The sequence below is a fragment of the Rattus norvegicus genome, chromosome 15 (assembly GCF_021556685.1).
Source record: "Rattus norvegicus strain SHRSP/BbbUtx chromosome 15, alternate assembly SHRSP_T2T, whole genome shotgun sequence".
Taxonomy (NCBI): Eukaryota; Metazoa; Chordata; class Mammalia; order Rodentia; family Muridae; genus Rattus; species Rattus norvegicus.
The window spans coordinates 21,674,025-21,692,624 of record NC_141548.1 but is presented as its reverse complement, the minus strand read 5'-3'; the positions used below and the strand labels follow the sequence as shown (position 1 = coordinate 21,692,624).

General features: G+C 43.1%; 1 protein-coding gene across 1 annotated transcript; it reads left to right on the top strand.

Moving 5' to 3' along the window:
• The first annotated feature begins 181 nt into the window (after positions 1 to 181).
• On the top strand, positions 182 to 6,342 carry LOC134481952 (disks large homolog 5-like). The gene is made up of 3 exons (XM_087586821.1): positions 182 to 1,344; positions 2,001 to 2,177; positions 5,744 to 6,342. The coding sequence occupies exons 1-3, from the start codon at positions 1,178 to 1,180 to the stop codon at positions 5,826 to 5,828; spliced, it is 429 nt and encodes a 142-aa protein (XP_087442947.1). The 5' UTR covers positions 182 to 1,177; the 3' UTR covers positions 5,829 to 6,342.
• Positions 6,343 to 18,600: the final 12,258 nt, after the last annotated feature.

The window sequence follows — 18,600 nt, the reverse complement described above, 5'->3', positions numbered from 1 at the left end:
GAGAATCCTGGCGGATTACCCTGGAAAGAATTTAAATGACAGGTAGTCACAGTGCAAGTGCTGTTTAAATCCACATTTCCTCACATCACAGTAGGCTACAACTCCAGGATGGGCTCATGGTCAAAATCACTTTCCTGATTGCATCAGAATGTGAAGATCAGATGGGAATGAGATGGTGGCACAGGCTATTTTGATTCCTACAAACGTAAATCATAGCCTGTGGCCTGAATTACAGTCTGGGAATAAGGGTAGTAGAGTGTGTGCTCTCATTGTGTTGTTTAAGTAGCCTGGACAGTTGTTGGGTTGTGGGAATTTCTAGGTGCTCTGATTATGAGCAATCATTGTTGAAATTGACGTGGAGGTGCTTTGGGTTCAATAGGTCCTGTGAAGAGCTGGAGGGGCCTAATCCCTCTTGCTGCCTCACAGTGTGTGACTGCACTGTCAACAGGGTATCATTGCTTTTCTCTGATTTTTTTGATTGTATTTTGAGATAATGCCACATTCTTGTATTTATTTGGCATTCTAATTGTATGAGAGAGAGAGAGAGAGAGAGAGAGAGAGAGAGAGAGAGTGAGAGAGAGAGAGAGAGAGTGTTTTGTGTGAGTTTGTGTGTGTGTATGCATGTGTGAGTGCGTTTGTGTGTATAACTTAAGATCTGGGTATTCTGTGTTCTGATTTGGCCTGAGAATTATCCTATGTCAATTTCCATGGCATGATAATGATGTGGCTGAGAGCCTCACTTTGAACAGTACAACATTTCACATCTGCTCAGGTGGACACACATGGCAATCTCCTGGTGTGTGTTATAATTTCTTTTCCCTGTAAATACTGTCCATGTTCCTGTGGGTTTTCATGTAGCAATAGATTCTATGATTGAGAATTGTTACCTAAGAACAGGAGAATAGGCTTCATGGGTTTAAGTTGGAGCCTGGATGGTGGCACAGGACCCTCGAATGTTCCTGGCAAGCTAGTCTATTCCTTCAAACCCTGTCAGGGAGCTCAATCAAATCAGCTCCCTGCTTTTGTTTCCTGGCACTGCTGTCCCCGCGGCCATAATAATAAACTTAATAAATACCAAATGGACCCAAAACCAAGGAGCAAGGGTGTGGCATGTCCTAGGCTTGGGTAGTTCAGGATTCAGTCTAAATTCATATAATTCTTGTATCCTTCATTCATAATGTTATTTGATCCTTGGACCACGCCCTGCCACAGGAACAAGTTTGAGTCTGAGATGCTCATGATGCAGCACGAGGAAGTGATGACCGACATGAAGAAAATGAGCGAGCAGATCAATACCGCTTTGGTCAAATGTAAAAACCTTACACTGGAAAATGACTGTTACTGGTGAGTAACTTACAAGGTTGTGACCCCAGCACTAGGCAAGCATATGTCAGCCCATTCTTATCTTTGAAATAAAGTGAGGATCAGGCTTTATAGTGTTTGAAGCATACCAGGAAGCCTGTCTCTAAGGAAGGCTCTAGGATTTTTACCTCTTGTAGATAGTTTGAACAAATGGAAAGAGACTGTGAGATTCATCAGTCATTGTCCTTCCCAAATAGGGATCCTGTACATAGAAAATGTGTGAACAATGATGGAGTCATCAATCAATCCTGATGCTCTGGGGCTCTGACAGGACACACACAGCACACACACACACACACACACACACACACACACACACACACAGGACACATAGAAAGATTGGCCTCCAAGGGACATTCTAATAAAAAGGACATATAAGTACACACAGGGATTAAGTCCTCTTCTAGGAAAAACTTGAATCAATGGTGTCAGGTTTTTGAGAAGTGCCCTGAGTCTTCTGGAATGTTGCTCTTTTCTCCCTTTGACCTGTCTCTAGGTTATGCTCCATGGCTACTGTGGACTTGGACTATAATCTGGGGCTCTCTTCTGATCAGGACCCTAGAACGAGGAATGGACTTGGAGAAGTGGGAGGAAGTTGGAGACTGGCTGGGATTCACCATTTTTTCTTTGTGTCTCAGCCGCAGCTTCTACCCCCTCCTAACTGAGTGTTTTGAGCTGAAGAACAATGCCCAGAGAGCATGGAATGAGTACAAGAGGCTTCTAAGGGATCAGATTGCACTGGAAGAATCCATTAAGGAAACAACAAGGTTCTGTGGGGAAGCCAGTATGAAAATCCGAGTAACAAGCAGCCTCAGGTAGGATGAATGAAGCATCAAGGGCAGGTTTTCCTGATATCTAAGCAGAAACCAAGTCAAACCAATTTAACCTTTCTCCAAATTATCCAGAAACTCTCCTAGGTCTCATCCAGTTGTTCATTTCTTTGACCATTTACAAAACTTTCTGTGATTCTAGCTTCATGCAAGAAACTGGAGGATTGACAATAAATCCTCCTGCTCAACTAGAAAATGCATTTCCTTAAGGGGGATCTGTTGATCACACATTGCCCACTTACATGCCATTATGCTAGAGGGATGCCATGTGGTAGCCGTCTTTGTAGTGCACAGAACTGATTAGAGTTCAGTTCAATTGCTAAAAGAATGGCTCTCATTGTCAATCATGATGGGGCCTGTGGACTTTCTCTCCTTTTCCCCGTACATTGAAAATGGTCCCTTCTGCCTGTCCAAATCGTGGTTCATAGTGACAGAGCTTGAGAAGCAGTGTGTCAGTCCTGTTCTATGTCAGTGTTTTGGTGTTCTTTCCTGGGGCTTCTGTCCTGGAGCTGACTGGATGAACAGGGATGTAAGAAAGGCTTCTCTCAGGGTGAGGGTTTGTGTGAGATATGTGAGGGTTAGAGGGAAATTTTTCTCCAACTCTCTCAACCTCGTGTGCCCAAGAAGTGCATTCCCCACACAGGTTTACTCTATAAGGGATGGAGAGCAGTGTCTACGCTCTCACTGACACATTTCCTTTGCCTAATCTGTATGCAACAACTGTGCTTCCAGAAGGATGGCCTCCCCATTCTTTTCTGCTTCTCACTTATGATCTCTCTCTCTCTCTCTCTCTCTCTCTCTCTCTCTCTCTCCCCGCACCCCTCCCTCCTTCCCTCCCTCCCCCTCTCCATTTCTCTCTGACTCTGTGTGTGTGTGTGTATGTGTGTGTGTGTGTTTGTGTCGTTGGGCACAGATGTGTGAACATGGTTATGGCTATGGTACATATGTTACATTGGGAGTTGCTTGTTTTAAGTGTTTGCGGTATGGGTGCTTACATATAGAAGTGTGTGTATATGTTAGTTTGTGCATATGTGTGTGTGTGTGTGAACACAACAAGTTTCTGAACACAGACACATATTTATATATATATTGTATTAGTCTATATGTACACATATAGAAATGTAAAAGAGAGAAGAAGAGGAAACACAATGTTTCCAATTAGTTTTAAACTGTTCTTAATGGGGTTTTGATTACTATTGAAATTATTACAGTGGGAAAACTATTCATCAACATTGACATTACTTGGAGAAAAACTCAGGAATAGGGTACAGGGATTTGAGGAGAGTCTGCTGTGTGAAATCCATGTACCTGAGTGTGGAAACTGCTGACTCAGGGCTCTTTTGCCTTCTTTGCTCTCGGTGTAAAGTAACACTGGAAGGTCATGTGCTTGTTGTCTCTTCTCAACATCCTGGTTATGTTAATCATTACCTGCCACCACTTTCTTTCCAGATTGTCCTAAACTTGGTTGAATATACATTGGCTTTGGAGTTTGCTCTGGAATTTGTTAATTGAAAGATTAATTTGCTTAGAGTTGAATCTGCAGGCAGAAGATGTCCAGGAGTTATGCTGAGGTGGAATCACATCTTTGCTACAGAGAGAAACTTAGGCTCAACATAGTCCACAGCACCCACCCTGTGTTGGGTCTGTAGCACTCTTAACTATTGTTATTCAAAATCATTTGTTCTGAGTGAAAATCATCTGTAAGGAGGGTTTAGAAAAGTGATGACCCTAAGGCATTGCTGGAGGTGTCAAATGGGTAGCCCTGTGAGAAGCCATGCACAACTCTTGTGAAAGTTCAACCTTTGACATGCGATTCCAGAACAAGAAGTAGGTGTCAGCAGAGAAACTGTGGCACATTAGTGTGGTAGTGGTTCACCTCAGAGCAGCCTTGAAGCAAAAGTATCCAGATGTCCATCAGTCAGAAAGTGAAAAGGTACAATGTTGTCCAGCATTTCCATGGACTGTGGCTGAGTTTGATTATACCTGCTAGCATTTGACTTTGAATCAGTCAGCCTTATCTCACTCGAATTATATCTGATAGCATCCCAGTCCAAGTTTTACCTTGGATTGTGGTTATGGAGATTTCCTAGCTGTTTGTGCTGGTAGTTTGGCTGCCCTGTCAGGTACTGTATCCTAAAGGGTCCTCATATTGAAAAATGCAGCTCACTTTGCATGCACTGGGAAACAGTGAGCAGAGGACAGAAGAGGCTCACCTGCCCCCACCCAGTGCTCTCTTGCCTGAAATCAGCCTCCTGTGCACAGCCTTGTGACCTTGCTAAGCAGTCTTGGCTAAAGGCCTAGATGTCACATTTCTAATTTATGATTTTCAGGGGAATACACTTTATTGGCTGAGCTGTCTTTAGCCTATGCTCACTGTGTACTTACCCCATTCCAGGTTTTTTTTTCTTATGCCACAATAGTAGACTGGGTGATCTCTTCTATTACCATTAACTGGGAAACTAAGCACATTCTGCAAAATACTCTGCCTGTATGTGTGAACAAATATATTTGGGTGAGATCAAAGGTGTGTATGTCTGTCTGTCTGTCTGTCTGTCTGTCTGTCTGTCTCTGTATACATGCCTGTCTCCATGGACAATATCATCTTCTAATGACCAGGATGAGGAGAGAATGTAGGAAAGTCTGTAGGACGCCCTGAATCAGAACAAACTGTTCACTGAGCAAAAGGCCTTGTCTGAGAAGATGCGGCATCATTTCGGTGTCACTGAGATGATTTGAAAGCACAGGATGAGAGGACCCAAGTAGATTACCTGTACTTATAAACTGTCTTATTGGGTGTGTGACTTTCATCATAGTTATCAGCATCTGTCAGCTAGGAGCAGCTCAGAATATTATTCCTGTCCATTTTAAAAGAAATTCCATCCATGAAGTGTATGTGATCCATAGAGATTCTGGCTATTGTGTACTGATCCCTCCAGTCTGAGCTCTCTTGTATTATCTGAGCCCAGTGCCTTTAAGTCTCCCCACAAAGAGTTTTATGATAACCATAAACAAAGGAGTGGTATAGATTATTTTCTGCATGAGTATCTCCTTTAGAGTTCAATGCCTACCCTTGGCAAGATTTCCATGCAGTATATTCTTGCCAAATATAATATCACTTCAGTGTGCATGTACTTCTTGAGATATTGTTTCTCTGGGTCTTTGCAGATATCGAGGTTGTATTTGGACCCCAGGCATATTCCTGCAGTGGAGGAATAATGATAGTCTTCATTTCAGTGATGGACAGGCCTCCAAGGCCTTCCTATTGTTTTCTAGGTTGTTCACATCTCTCCTCAACTGACGTTGAGACATTGCTACATGGTTTTAAAATATAATATATATGGACGATTGGAATTATCTGCTGTTCACTGTTCAATTTTTAGCAGTTTTAAAGCTGGGAAAATATGCAGGCCTGTGGGATCTCTTACCCTTCTGTCCTGGGCATGAGAAAATGACCTCAGATGAAAGATCATCCTGGATTTTCCTGCTGAATTGTGCGCTGTGTATGGGAGAAGTGACATGGCAGGTCCTCACCAGGCCTTTTCCACCCCTAGGTCTGAACACTCCAGCAGACGCTTGCCCATGGCCCAGACCAGGACTACAGCCTTCAGAGACAGACCTGTCCAGCAGGAGCACTGAGGGTGCAAAGATTGACAACACCTCCCGCATCTCAGTCCTTGTAACCTTTCCAATCTTGGGCTGAATTTGAAAGACCTTGAGATGTGGCATGGAACACGCCTCACGTTTAACCCTTTGACGACTTGTCCATCAACAACCAACCACCCTGTATGAGGCAGGTCTACATTCCTCTTGAAGAGATTTTACCATCTTACCTGCCGTTCTGCTGTGTTTGCAAGGCCAGCAACAGGCTGGAGTTACATGTTGAAAAATCAGCATGAATTGAATGCTGACTAATTCACTTGTTATATTTGGTTTTTAGTTTGAAGTTTGGTTGTTTTATGAATTTGTTTTTATTTGTTTAAGTTTGAAGTTTTTTTATTCATTTGTTAACTTTAGTGTATATAATTAATATTAATTAATTAATATTCCTAAGGCTATATACATTGAACTCATTGACTCCCCAATTTAAAATGTTCTTGAATAAATTAATGTTTGTTTATAAATAAAAATGTGACCTTTAACCCTTCACTCACAAGGCCGTCCTGAGTCGTGTGTGGTTCTTCCTCCTGTAACAGCACAAGTGTAAGGCAACAGTGGTTTTTTGCAAGTCTCATGCAGCGTAGGCTTCATCATCAGTTCACAGCCAGCCAGAGCTGTGCAGGAAACTGTGCTCTTGATGTAGACTGTGTGTCATGCTCTGTGGAACATCCCTTCATGATGAAATATATCCTTGCTTTATCCCTGTGCTCACAAATTTAGCTTCCTTTATAATGACAAACAAAGGAGAAACACAGAAGTATTTCTCTAATACATTAGAGGAAATAAAACAATTCAGTATGGGAATGTAAAATGTTCAGGACACACAGACTTTGATGCCTGTGGATTCCTTGAAATATAGCATCAACTATGACTGCACATTTAATGAATTCCACCAATTGTAGAGGAATGAACATTTTTACTATTTTTGTTGTTGGTTTGTTTGTTGTTATTGATAATGATGTTTTGCTGAGTTCATTTTGATATATATCATAGCTTCTTTTGGGCGGAGGTCTTACAGTTTTGAATTATTTCTTTTTTGCAATTTGTAGTGGATATTTTTATCTATATTTCAAATATTCTGTCCCTTTCCAGTTTCATCCCATAAAATCCCTATTCTCTCCCCACAATGCCTACCTCTATGTGGGTGCTAACCCACATGCCTGTTGTCTCCCTCCCACCTCCCCATATTCGTTTTCATGCAATTCTGCCAGCGGCCAGCAGAGGGCAGTGGATTTCACTGGGATGTGATGTGACAGAGAATTGTTAATTGCCCCTTAGGTCCTCTGGGATTCAAATTCTCAAACAGATGAGCCATGGCTCCAGTCCCTGTCCTGGACTTTTGCAATGAATTCTATTATTTACAACTTGTCTGCCAATTCTGTGAGTTCATTGAGAGAGCATTTTCTAATTTGTCATTAATGATTTTTTTTAATGACCATTTACAGAAATTGTTAAACATTATTTCCCTGTGCACATTCACTAATGGGCTTATATTTGAAACAGATTTGAAAAACTAAAACACTATATTTAAAAAAACGTAATTCAAATGGGCTATATACATAAGCATAATACAGTTGAAGAAACTTAAATGACTTAGAAACTCATATTAAATATTTATTATCCTTGGACACTACAGAAATGCCAATCAAAATTATTCTGAGATATTTTTTCATACCTTTCATAACTTAGTTTAATAACACATAAGAGAATTCCCTCCTACTGGCTTATGGAGCAAGGGGAACATTGAGAGTCTCCTGTAGATTTGCAATGCAAATTTCTGTAGCAACTTTGGAAATCAGAATGCAGTTTCTTCAGGAAGGTGGTAATGGGTAAACCTCAAGATACAACATCAAGGCATATATCCTAATGTTGACTCATCCTAGTATAGACACCCTTTCTCCACCATGTTCAGTGAAGCTCTCTTATAATATTCAGAATTTGGAAATATTCAAGTGGTCCCTTACGAGATGAGTGCATAAAGAAAGCATGGTGCATTTCCAGACAGGATTGCTGATCAATAACTACAAAAGGAAAAAGGAAGGCATGTAATTTTCAGGACAATGAATGGATCTTGTAAAATCATCCTGGATGAAGTGATCCAGATCAATGAGGACAAATGGGATACATATTCACTGTAATCTGAATGTTAATTGTTGGACCTGTGTAACTGTATGATCAGTTTAGTGTAAGGGTCAAGGGACGTGGGCCAGACTGTCCCCATTTTGGGTGTTGTTTGCCTTGATCATACATTTGTATGCCTTTATGAAAGAGAAATGTATTCATTTTTATTTATATTGGTGAATTGTTCTTTGCCTGACTTTTGTCTGAGGTCCCTCTGCATGCAGTTCTCTCAGTGGCCAGAAGAGGGCACGAGATATCCTGTTATAGATGATATCTAAGAGCCCTATAGGTCCTCTGAGTGAGCAGCAGATTTTGCATTGGGTTCTGTTGTTTATGGTTTGCCTCTCCCCAACTGGTTATCTCTGATGTTAACTGTCATGAGTGTCTCTGACTGGATCCAGCCTCATTGGAGGAATATAGAGCTCTATGAGCTGGGCAACAGCTGATCTCCTGGGAGTCAGGTAGTACTGTCTCTGTTTAGGGTGGGCCTCCTGGGTCTCTGGTTTGAGCAGGCCTCCAGGGTCCCTGGAAGTACAAACCCACAGGCCTCATAGAATTTTGAGAGAGTCTGTATTGTTATTTTCTAGCTTCCCTTCCCATTTCCTACATCTTCAATAGAGCACAGAGTTGACAACTATGAATTATATTTCCTAGGTGCCTCTCAAACCAAGAGTTTGCATGTGACTAAGTTTTGTTGAGAAACATATGAACAGAGTCCATAGGCAAAATGTCTGCCATTTTCTTCATGATGTTTACCCTCCGTAGTACTGAGGATCAAATTCCCATATTCTTAAAGTTAGTTGATTTATTCAATATCAAGAATGTATGTGTAAGGTATCAATATCCGGTGTTCATAATTGTCCTTTTTTTGGCTCCCAAAAAGCTGCACTTCCAGACCTGAGGGTCCCTGAGGGCTTCGAGTTGCCATTGCCAATGTTTGGACAGAAAGACAGAAGGACAGGGCAAGGGATTGGGAGGGAGTGGAGGATGAAGGGAATCACCATGATCCAGACTTAGAAGGATCAGAGTTAAGAGCTACAGAAGAGAAAGCAGCCTACAATGTAGGTGGAAGGGAATAGGACCCTATTGGGGGAGTGGGTTGTTTCCCAGAAGGCAACAGGCAGCAAAGATAAAACATAGATTTAAAAGGTGTTAATCCTGGGATGCTGGGTGGAAGGGAGGTGTATGGTAGCTGTCAGGAGGATTAGAAATGTCCAGACATTGACCGTGTGTGTGCCTGTGTGTGTGTGTTTCATTCTCAAAATCAGAGAACTCTTTGGCAGGTGCCATGACTGCACTAAGGAGCCAAAGCTGTTTAATTAATTCACTGCTACAGTCTGGTACATTGAGGTACCAGGTGAGGGTCATATTAAACTGGACACGGGGTACACAGCCCAGTCAGCCAATGCACAGTTTATTCAGTTTCGTTTCTGTTAAAGACAAAGCAGGATAAAAGTTTCCCACTGTTTCTAGTCTCTCCAGAAGCTCTTTCCCTAGCCATAGCATATCTTGGATCTTAGTGACCCAAACCACCTTGCAGAATGAGAAACATGTCAGCTATCCAACTCTTAGACGTGTTAGAGGTGCTGCTGTCTAATTAAGCTATAAAGAAAGTTACTTTCTCGTGAGAAAATGACCATGAAGTCCACGTCCTCAGGTTTGCAGCTTCCTTGGCAGACAGAGCACCAGGATCCTCTGCTTGAGGACGTTCACCTCCTCTGTATCTCAGTGTGGTGAGAGTGAGCGAACCATCCTAGGGTGCCCTGCCTCTGGAAAACTAGGAACAGTCGCCTCACGGCATTTCTCTACAGTACAGTAAAATAGTGTCACCCCTAATCCCTAGAGAATGGCTCAGCAGACAGAGGGACCTGTGGCCCTCAATAGCCGGAGAAATGCTGCCCTCTGTGGATTGGCTGCCTAATTTTGGGCTATCACAGGCAAGGGAAAAGTCTCAATATTTGCATCAGATCCAGCCTTTTCCAATAGTTTGGCCCTAAGTAATTTTAGAACACAATACTTTTAGTATTAGTAATTTATTCCACATTTTATCTACCTAATCCAGACTGTACCTAAATCGGGGAAAATGAAAGGAAGTAAATTCTTAGTCATCTCAGATGTCAGAGTCAGGGACTTACAGAATTATACAACCTTTGTTGTGTGACTAAACCTTCAAGAAGTTCCTCTTAAGCCTTGAGTGTGACCAAGCAGGACTAAGCCAGAAAGCAACATTCTGGTTCACTTTTATACCAGACTCAAGGACAATCATACACAACACACAGTCAGTCAGATATTTCATGTCCTCTCCTGCTCACATGGGAAGCCATGGAGCCAGAAAATCAGACGATAAACTTCAGTCCAAACAAAAGAAGCCAATTAAACAACAACAATAAAGAAACCTGGTTTGGTGGCACACAGCTTTGCTGCGGAGACAGAGACTCCATGTCCTCCCTAGCCAGCCAGCCCAGCTGAGCTGTCCTATTCCGAGGCAATGAAAACTCCCGTTTTATAAAAATGGTGGACGGCACCTGAAGAGTAACAACCAAGGTTGTCCTCCGGCCCCCACAAATGCAAGCTGGATTCTGGATGGTGTTTTCTTCTCCTCTGGAAGACACAGGAAACTCTACCATTCAGCTCCTCCAAGGCTTCAGGCATCTGCATGGATGGCACAGCAAGAGGAGAGACAGTGTCAGTGCATCCACTGCTCCACCACAGTCTGCTTTCTCATTAGTAAACAAAAGGCCTCCCAGGAATTCTGAGGCCTGTAAAGAAGGAGGTAGAAACAGCTTTTGAATGACTCAAAAGTGTTTTTAAAAAATCTATTGAGTGGGTTCTCATTTGAAGTTCATAGAACACTCACTTCCTAGTTTGAAAATTGGTATTTGAGGAGCAAATTAAACATCGAAGCTTTTTAAAAATGTATCTTAAGGAAACCAAAAAGGTCCAAATGATGACTGTTCTACTGTATAGAAGACTGTTAATTAAGAATATGGAAAGCAAGACAGAATCAGAAAAGCCCACATTCTGTAATTCCTATTAAATTCAGCAATTTAGTTACTATGTTGAATTCTAATTAAAATGTTCAGTTGTTGGGACATAAGAAAGTCACATAGGACCAAAAGTAACACTGCAGAGATTGCTTTCTTGTGGTTGGTGGTGAGAGAGGGGCTAAGGGATCAGTGACAGCTCAGACTGGACCAACAAGCTCATCAGGTAAAGGAGATTGCCACCAAGCCTGGTGACTTGAGTGTGATCCCTGGAATCAGGTCCAAAGGAGAGAACTCCTCCCAAAAGTTACACTTTACTACATAGTACACAGTGGCAATCATGTACACAATTGCACACACACACACACACACACACACACACACACACAGAGAGAGAGAGAGAGAGAGAGAGAGGTGAATAAAAATAATATATTTTGTAAAGGTTCAAACGTCACAATGCCTAAGACTGAATCTTAGCATCCAATAAGTGTTGCAGAACAGAAGGGAGAAGCAGGCCATTCAGCAGGAGCAGTAGGCCAAGTCTTCAGCAAGCAAGCAAGTTTCTAAGAAGGTGGGTCTTGAGGCAAAAACGATTGGGAACCAGGCTGTGTCCCAACAAATGGACCATCAAAGGATTTTTTGAGAACTCGATGCAGACATTTGCATTTGTACCAGAATTATTGTTAATGTTGGCATTCATTCTACACTCCACCCAGCAGTTACCTAGCAACAGCCAGGTAGGCCTGGCTTGCTATAAAAGAGACTCTTTAGCCTCTCATGTTCCCTGACTCTCTAACCCCTTTGCTTTCCCTGACCCCATTCCCCTTTTCTTCCCCTGCCCCATTGCTCTTCACATGCCTGATGCTCTAGAAAGCCAAAGAGGGCATCAGATCCTGTCAGTTGTGAGTTGACAGGTTCTTGCTAGAATAGAACTTGGATTCTCTGAAAAAAAGTCCAATGCTCTCAACCACTGAGTCAAGCTCCCTGGGTAAGCCATCCCCAAATAGGAGTTGAAGTGTCATTTCCACATCTAGATACCAGGATAAAGAGTGCGACCTCTAAATCCCATCTGTGAGTTCAGAGCATTCCAGGGGGATCTGAAAAGATCTTCCCAGTACAGGCCCAATACCTCTGAGACTTTCTCATGCTCTTCCCACCCCAGCTTTAGTCTCCTTGATGTTGGCCTGGGCCCTTGAAAACGAAAGAAGTAAAAAGTCCTTGAGAAGCTGTGGCTTTTTGTTTAGCTTCTGATTCTTGGTGGCTTTGAGGAAAAGCTGGATTATAGGAAAAAGATTTTGCACATGAATTTGGGATCCTAGAATTCACATCCAGCAAAGTGGCGAGACTAGGCTCAGAGCTGGAGAGGGGAGACTCAGGTGGAACTTGAGAACTGTGCAAAGCTGCATCCCATTTCCCTTTGCAACTGCAAGAGCGGGAGAGACCCATTTCACAGTTGTGCTGTGTTGTGCTGTGTTGTGCTGTACTAGGCTTGGTAATGAGAAAACACAGGGCCTCCCTTTGTAGCCTCAGACTCCAGCCTCTGCTGTCTCAGTTCCCCAAGCATCAGGAGGGCAGGTGTGGGCTGCCACAGCGCTAGCAGGAACAGGAAGATTTCTGTGTTCTGTTCTCTTCTTCATGGGCTGAGGCTGAGCCTGGAGTCTCCATGTCAGTAGCATCCTTCAAGGCTGTTCCTCTGCAGCTCTGAAACCTTTTTTTTTTTCAATGTAAACAAAGTTTTTTTTTTCCTTTGAAATAGTGTTCATATAGCACTACAGCTAGGTAAACAATGTGACATAGTATAAGTCATCTCAAAAGCCAGAGTTTTGTTTTCTTTGCTGTTTTTTAGTGAGCTTTTTAAAAGATGCAGCCTATTCTAACAGGATAAATATTTTTAACCATTTCACTTTGAGTTAATGATGGCTCACAAATGAGCAACACTCCTCATTGAGGAAAACAAAGAGCTGTTGTCCACAAGGGACAGCTCACTCACCCAAACAAAAAGAGTTGTGTAAAAATCACTAACTGTTCCCATATTAAACCTTGACCCCTGGGGAGATGCCTGGGGAGGTTCACTGTCAGAATATTCAAGTCCTGGGGCTCCCTCTAGAGGAACGACTTGAAAACCTTCAAAACTTCATTTGGAAATAACAAGAAAAATCTGACTTTACCTAAGCTATAAAATTTTAAAGCTGAGAGGTAACATTTGAACATTTTTAGTTGGAAACCTCTCCGGAAGGTGTCATGCTCTAAAGCACCCATGAAATGGGCACAGCCAGTGTCCTTGCTACTCTTCTAGTCCTTTCTGCACAGCAACACAGGGACAATCATCTCCAGTTTCTGAATGCAGTCAGCTGTGAGCCTTGCTCCAGTCTGCAACAGCTAGCTTTCCTCAAGGTCTTAGGGAGAGCATTCTTAACATTTTCGCTCACCTTTGGCCCTTCTTCCTCCCTCCTTCCTGTCCTTCTATTTGTCTGTGCTAGACAAGGTTCTGCCATTAGACTGTCACCCCACATCTGAGTTTCTTTTCACAGGATTAAATCACCAAATCATATAAAGTGACATCCCCTGAGATGACAGCTTGTTTCCATGTCACTTCCTTGTGGCTGTTCTCTTGAGAAAGGCTCTCAATGCACAGCCCAGGCTTAACACAACCTACAGCCCTCCTGCCTCTGCCTCCCAGTCCATGCTGCTTTCATCTGAAAAGAGATTAAAAGCTCAAATTTCAACATTTCTCCCTAGTACTGAGAGCTTCTCTCTTGAGGATGCTCTGATAATTTACTGGACTAGGATTGATTCCAACCAGTTTGTCTTTGGGTTGGTAAAAATTTTCACTGAGTTCATGGACTTCATTTCTTCTCTTTGAGAGTCTCTGAGAACCTGTTTCTTATTTTGTTCTTCAGGGCCCAAGAGTCCAGAGATTAGAAATGTACCAAAGGTATAGATTGTAGCAAGAAACCTTGTCCCATAAACTCAGGCCTTAAAGGAAAGGCTAAGGATGACTTAGAAGTAAAGTATTTTTACACCCTCTTCATGGGGAGAATAAAAATCAGTAAGATAGACGGAAAGAAGACACTAAAGAAAACAGAGACCTGCCCATGAACCTTACAGGTACCTGTTGGTTGGGGTTCTCTGTGAGCTTCTAGCCCCAACATCATCTCACCTGGATGTTCTACTAACATCATGCCTGGTTGAGTTACAGTTGTTTAAGATCAGACATAGTACCAGTGTCGTAGTCAATGTTCTATTGCTATGAAGAGACACCATGACCATGACAACTCTTACGAAGGAAAACTTTAAATTGGGACTGGCTTAACATTTTCAGGGGTCTAGTCTATTATTGTCATGGTGAGGGGCATTCAGGAAGCCATGGTACTAGAGAGATAGCTGAGATTTCTACAGTCCAATCAGCAAGCAGCAGGAAGGGAGCAAAGACATTGGCCTAACCTGACCATTGTCAGATTCTCCTTTTGATCCCAAGAAACAAATAGATTTAGGTCTGTGGAGATTTCCAGACAAATGTGGTGGTTAGACCCTGTAATTCTAAGACCCTGGAGACAGAGAATCTGTCATGGTGAAGACCACCTTCAGCCCACAGTGAGACCCTCAAACACACACACACATACACACACACACACACACACACACACACACACACAACTAAATAAAAAACCACAAGAGCCTGAAGAAATGGACCACACCTTGATTATATAACCTTCTGGATACCCTGAGGGATTACTGGGGTCAGGCTTGTTGCACAATAAATCTTAATAGTGAACAGCACTGATCAATCAATAGGCCTTGACTGAATATAAAGAGAAAGGGGGTGGAGCATAAGCATTCATTGCTCTCTGTGTTCTCAGGGTGGATACCATATGGACAGCTGCTCAACCTGTCATGGTGGACTGTGGCCTCCAATTGTTGGCCAACATACACCCCTTCATTAAGTTGATTCTCCGGCATGTGTTTTAGTAATGGAGAAGGAACTCATGTGGTAGGACATGTACAAATCAGTGTGAAAAGGCAAGCATGTTAAAAGTAGGGAAAGGGTCCAGAGGAAGCTTCATAAACAAGAAAATCTCCAAATTGCAGTCCTTAAGTATACTGTATGTACAACACCAACATTAACAAGTAAAACACACCCAAATTTCAAGGAGAGACATTCTAGGCATGTTGGCACATGTGTGTAATCCCAGCACATGGGAATATGAAGCAGGAGGATCCCTCTGAGTTTGGGTCAGCCAGGATACATAGTCAGTTCAAAGCCAGCTTAGAGTTTGTCTAAAAAGAGGGTTTTTTTTCAGTGAGATAGCAAGTCCAGAATAGATAAACAGAAACGTCCAACAATAGAAGTGTTACTGAGGATGCAGACTGATAGGAAGCTCCCAAAATCCTGGGATGTGGTGTAAGTTGGAAAACATTTTTATGCCAATAAAACTAGGTGTGCCCATCCTCTGTGATCCCAAAGTCACACGGCTGTGTGCACTGCATTAGAGGATCTGCCTTCTCAGACCCAAATCCTGCATTTCAAGATGCAGGAAGCAGAGCCACACTGGCTGCAGGTTGAGTCTGCAGGGTGAGTCCACAGCCATCAGTGTTGGGGATCCCCCTCCGTCCTGCAATTCTTGAGGGAACCAGCTACTAATGTTCCACATTTGGCTCCTCAACACTTGGTTAAATTGTTAGTGAGAACAGGGTGTGGAGTCTCTGGGGCCTGAAAAACATTTGACTGTCATTCTTGGAATTAATCTGCTGTGCACGGCTGAAAGCATCTTCACCCAGGAACTACTAGCCGGTATCTGGGTGACATTAAACATGTACCCTTTGCCTGGAGATTCCCCGGGGTGACCTTAGATTGGTCCCATTTCTAGGAGATAGAATTGGAGGTAGAGCTTAGATTGGCTATGAGCTCCCTGCTTCTGTTCTTTTGGATCATCAGGGTTTCATGTCTTTCCTACAAAAAAAGACAACATAAGAAAACTACAGTTTATTGAGGTTGGAAGCCCACTCTGGCTGGCATCATTGCCATGGCACCATTCTGTGAATGGCATCTAAAACTGGGCTCCAGCATTCATGTGGTAATTTGTGCCAAAACAAGTTTGCTGAGTGATCAAGACAAGCGAGATGAAGAAATAGAAAATATTTGGTAATTTAACATACGATTTTATAGTTTTATGCTTGGAAAGTTGTTATAAACATACAAATATTATTTTAAAATGTTTTATGTGTTCAAACACGTATGGATTAATGAAACAATTAGTGAAACATAAATCTAAATAAAATAAGAAAACTATCAGTATAAGAACTGTGTCTGTTTTGTCTTTAGTGTGTTAGAGACTCTGGGGATGACCTATATTCTGTAGCCCCGTTTAGCTGGGTGTGGTGACAGTGGGTGCTGAGGACCACAATGTATGGACTTTCACTGTTGGTTTCAAGCTCTGTGTCAGGATCCTCTCTGTCCACATAAGGTTTCCAGTCTGGAATATTTGGTCAAGCTCAGACATGAGCAAGGGTTCAGCCTTGTGAATAGTCCTCTGGGTCTGTTGCAGGGTCTCCAAGAATGTGATGGGGGATCGGCTAGTAACGTTTACCTAGTACACATCTCAATATGGGGAGCATCTGACCCTTAGGAGGGCAAAAGGTAGGAGGTTAGCCTAATTTTCATTGGTCTCATGGACACATTTATTTTACAGTTCATGAGTTTTGCAGCCTCTATGCACAACGTAATTTTAGATGAACATTTAGGGCCTTTGCCAGATTTAGGGGAAGCTTTGGTCATGAAGGTGAGGGCGTTTTCAAAATTCAGAGGTAGAGGCAACCCATATACAGAATTTTTTGTCTTCTGATAACAGCAGAGTATGGGTCTTTTGTTTAACAAGAACTGCCATCCATTTGCCTCCTGTTTCTTTTTGTCACTTCATTTCTTCCTGTGTTCTTCTGTGAAGGTGAGGGGTCCCCTCTCTCTAAAGAGGGCCCATGGACACTGGTATTGGCAAATGCATGTCAACTGTTCATAGTGTGCATGTCTTTGCCCTTCTCCCAGTAAAATGAATGGGATGAGGCCAGAAGGTCAGCCCTTTGTGCTGAAGTCCATTGGCTGAGGGACTGGGCCTGTACCATCCTGGGTCGGTGACCCCTGCAACCTAGTGTACCTAATTCCAGGTTGAAGAAAACTGCTCCATATAAACCTCTCCATGTGTGACATTGGACGTCATCAATCACTTTCAGGAAGGGCAGAGTGCAGCCACAGTGGAGCCCAGAGTGGAGCCAGAGCCTCCAGCCAGCCCCAGAGCAGAGCAGGATGTAGCAGCCACAACTGCAGAGGTAGCAGCAATCAGGCCTGGGTTCCTGCTTAAGACGGGAGATGAAGCTGCTCACATCCACCTTCTACCACAGCTGTGGGTGTTTCTGTATTGCCAGCCCTGCCTGCAGGATCTGAGCTTTGAGCTCCTGTTGATCAGAACTGGAGGAGCCAGAAACTGGGGAGTTCCTGGAGTACATTTCACCTTATGAGGGTTGGTAGGGTTCTATCCACATCCACGGCTATGTCCCTCCTCTGTTCGGGGGAGTCTGATGACCTGAACTTGGCTGCTGTCTTGGAGTGGCTCCTTTGGGTTATCATCTGGTAGTGGGCTGGCTGGGCTGACGGCTATCATTTTATTAAGTCAGATATAGGTCTGGCCCAGAAGACCTGCCTCATAATGGGTTATTTCAATGTCATGCATCCACTTACTCCAGCTCCCCTCAGGAGGTCCATTACAATGATGGAGATGTAAGTTAATAACAGTTCCTGGCACAAAGTCAATGTATTTATTAGTGTGGTTGTAGCCCCAACTGCTCACAAAAAAGGAGGCCTAACAGCATCAAGTCTTTTGGGTAAATAGGCCACTAGCCTCCTCCAGGGTCACAGTGCCGGAGACATCCATCAAAGCTATCCTACTGCACAAAACTCCTTCTGGGCCTGTGTCCATCACCCACAATACTACTCAGGAGTCCTTGCTGCCTCCATCACCATAGCAACAGTAGCACCGACCTGCAGCCACAGTTGATGCCAGAAGAGGGGTACAGCATGAATGGGCCAGCATGATCAGTGAGCCTATGGGAAGTTGTGTATCATCCCAGGGGCACCAGTAGCTGTTGTCCCAGGAGGGCTCACTTCCCTTCTTTTTTAGATCTTTGACTCGAATCAGTAGAAGTGACAGAAATATACAGAGAGATAAATACATAGAGAAGATTATCAGGGTCCCAACATACATTCATGCACCTGAAGAGACCATAAGGACCTCAGTCATACATCCTCACCTCCTGCATCACATTGGTCCCCTAAACAGAAGGTGCCTTCACCAGACTTAACTCTAGAGGTGACAAACCAGGCAACTTTCAATTTTGTTCCTTTTGTGGAGTGGAGGTGTCAGATTCTTCAGAAGCATGGGCAGCAAACCATCAAAGGGAATTCATGAGTTTCTGGAACGTCTCAGGTTGTACAACAATCGGAGTTCTTGACCTTTACATCCTTTCCAGCTCCAGGGGACTCCCAGACCACCAGAGCTTTAAGGTCTGGAGGCAAGATGGACGTGTGTTAGTGGGAGTGGATTTTGAGGCGTCAAAGGCCCCCACCATTCCCAGTTAGCATTTGTTTCTTCTACTTC

What these genes read in the sequence shown, in the direction of transcription:
- LOC134481952 (XM_087586821.1), top strand. Translation starts at nt 1,178, where the DNA reads ATGTTATTTGATCCTTGGACCACGCCCTGCCACAGGAACAAGTTTGAG. An exon ending in CTGGAAAATGACTGTTACTG is followed by an intron (nt 1,345 to 2,000) that starts GTGAGTAACTTA and finishes TTTGTGTCTCAG; the next exon opens with CCGCAGCTTCTACCCCCTCC. An exon ending in CGAGTAACAAGCAGCCTCAG is followed by an intron (nt 2,178 to 5,743) that starts GTAGGATGAATG and finishes TTCCACCCCTAG; the next exon opens with GTCTGAACACTCCAGCAGAC.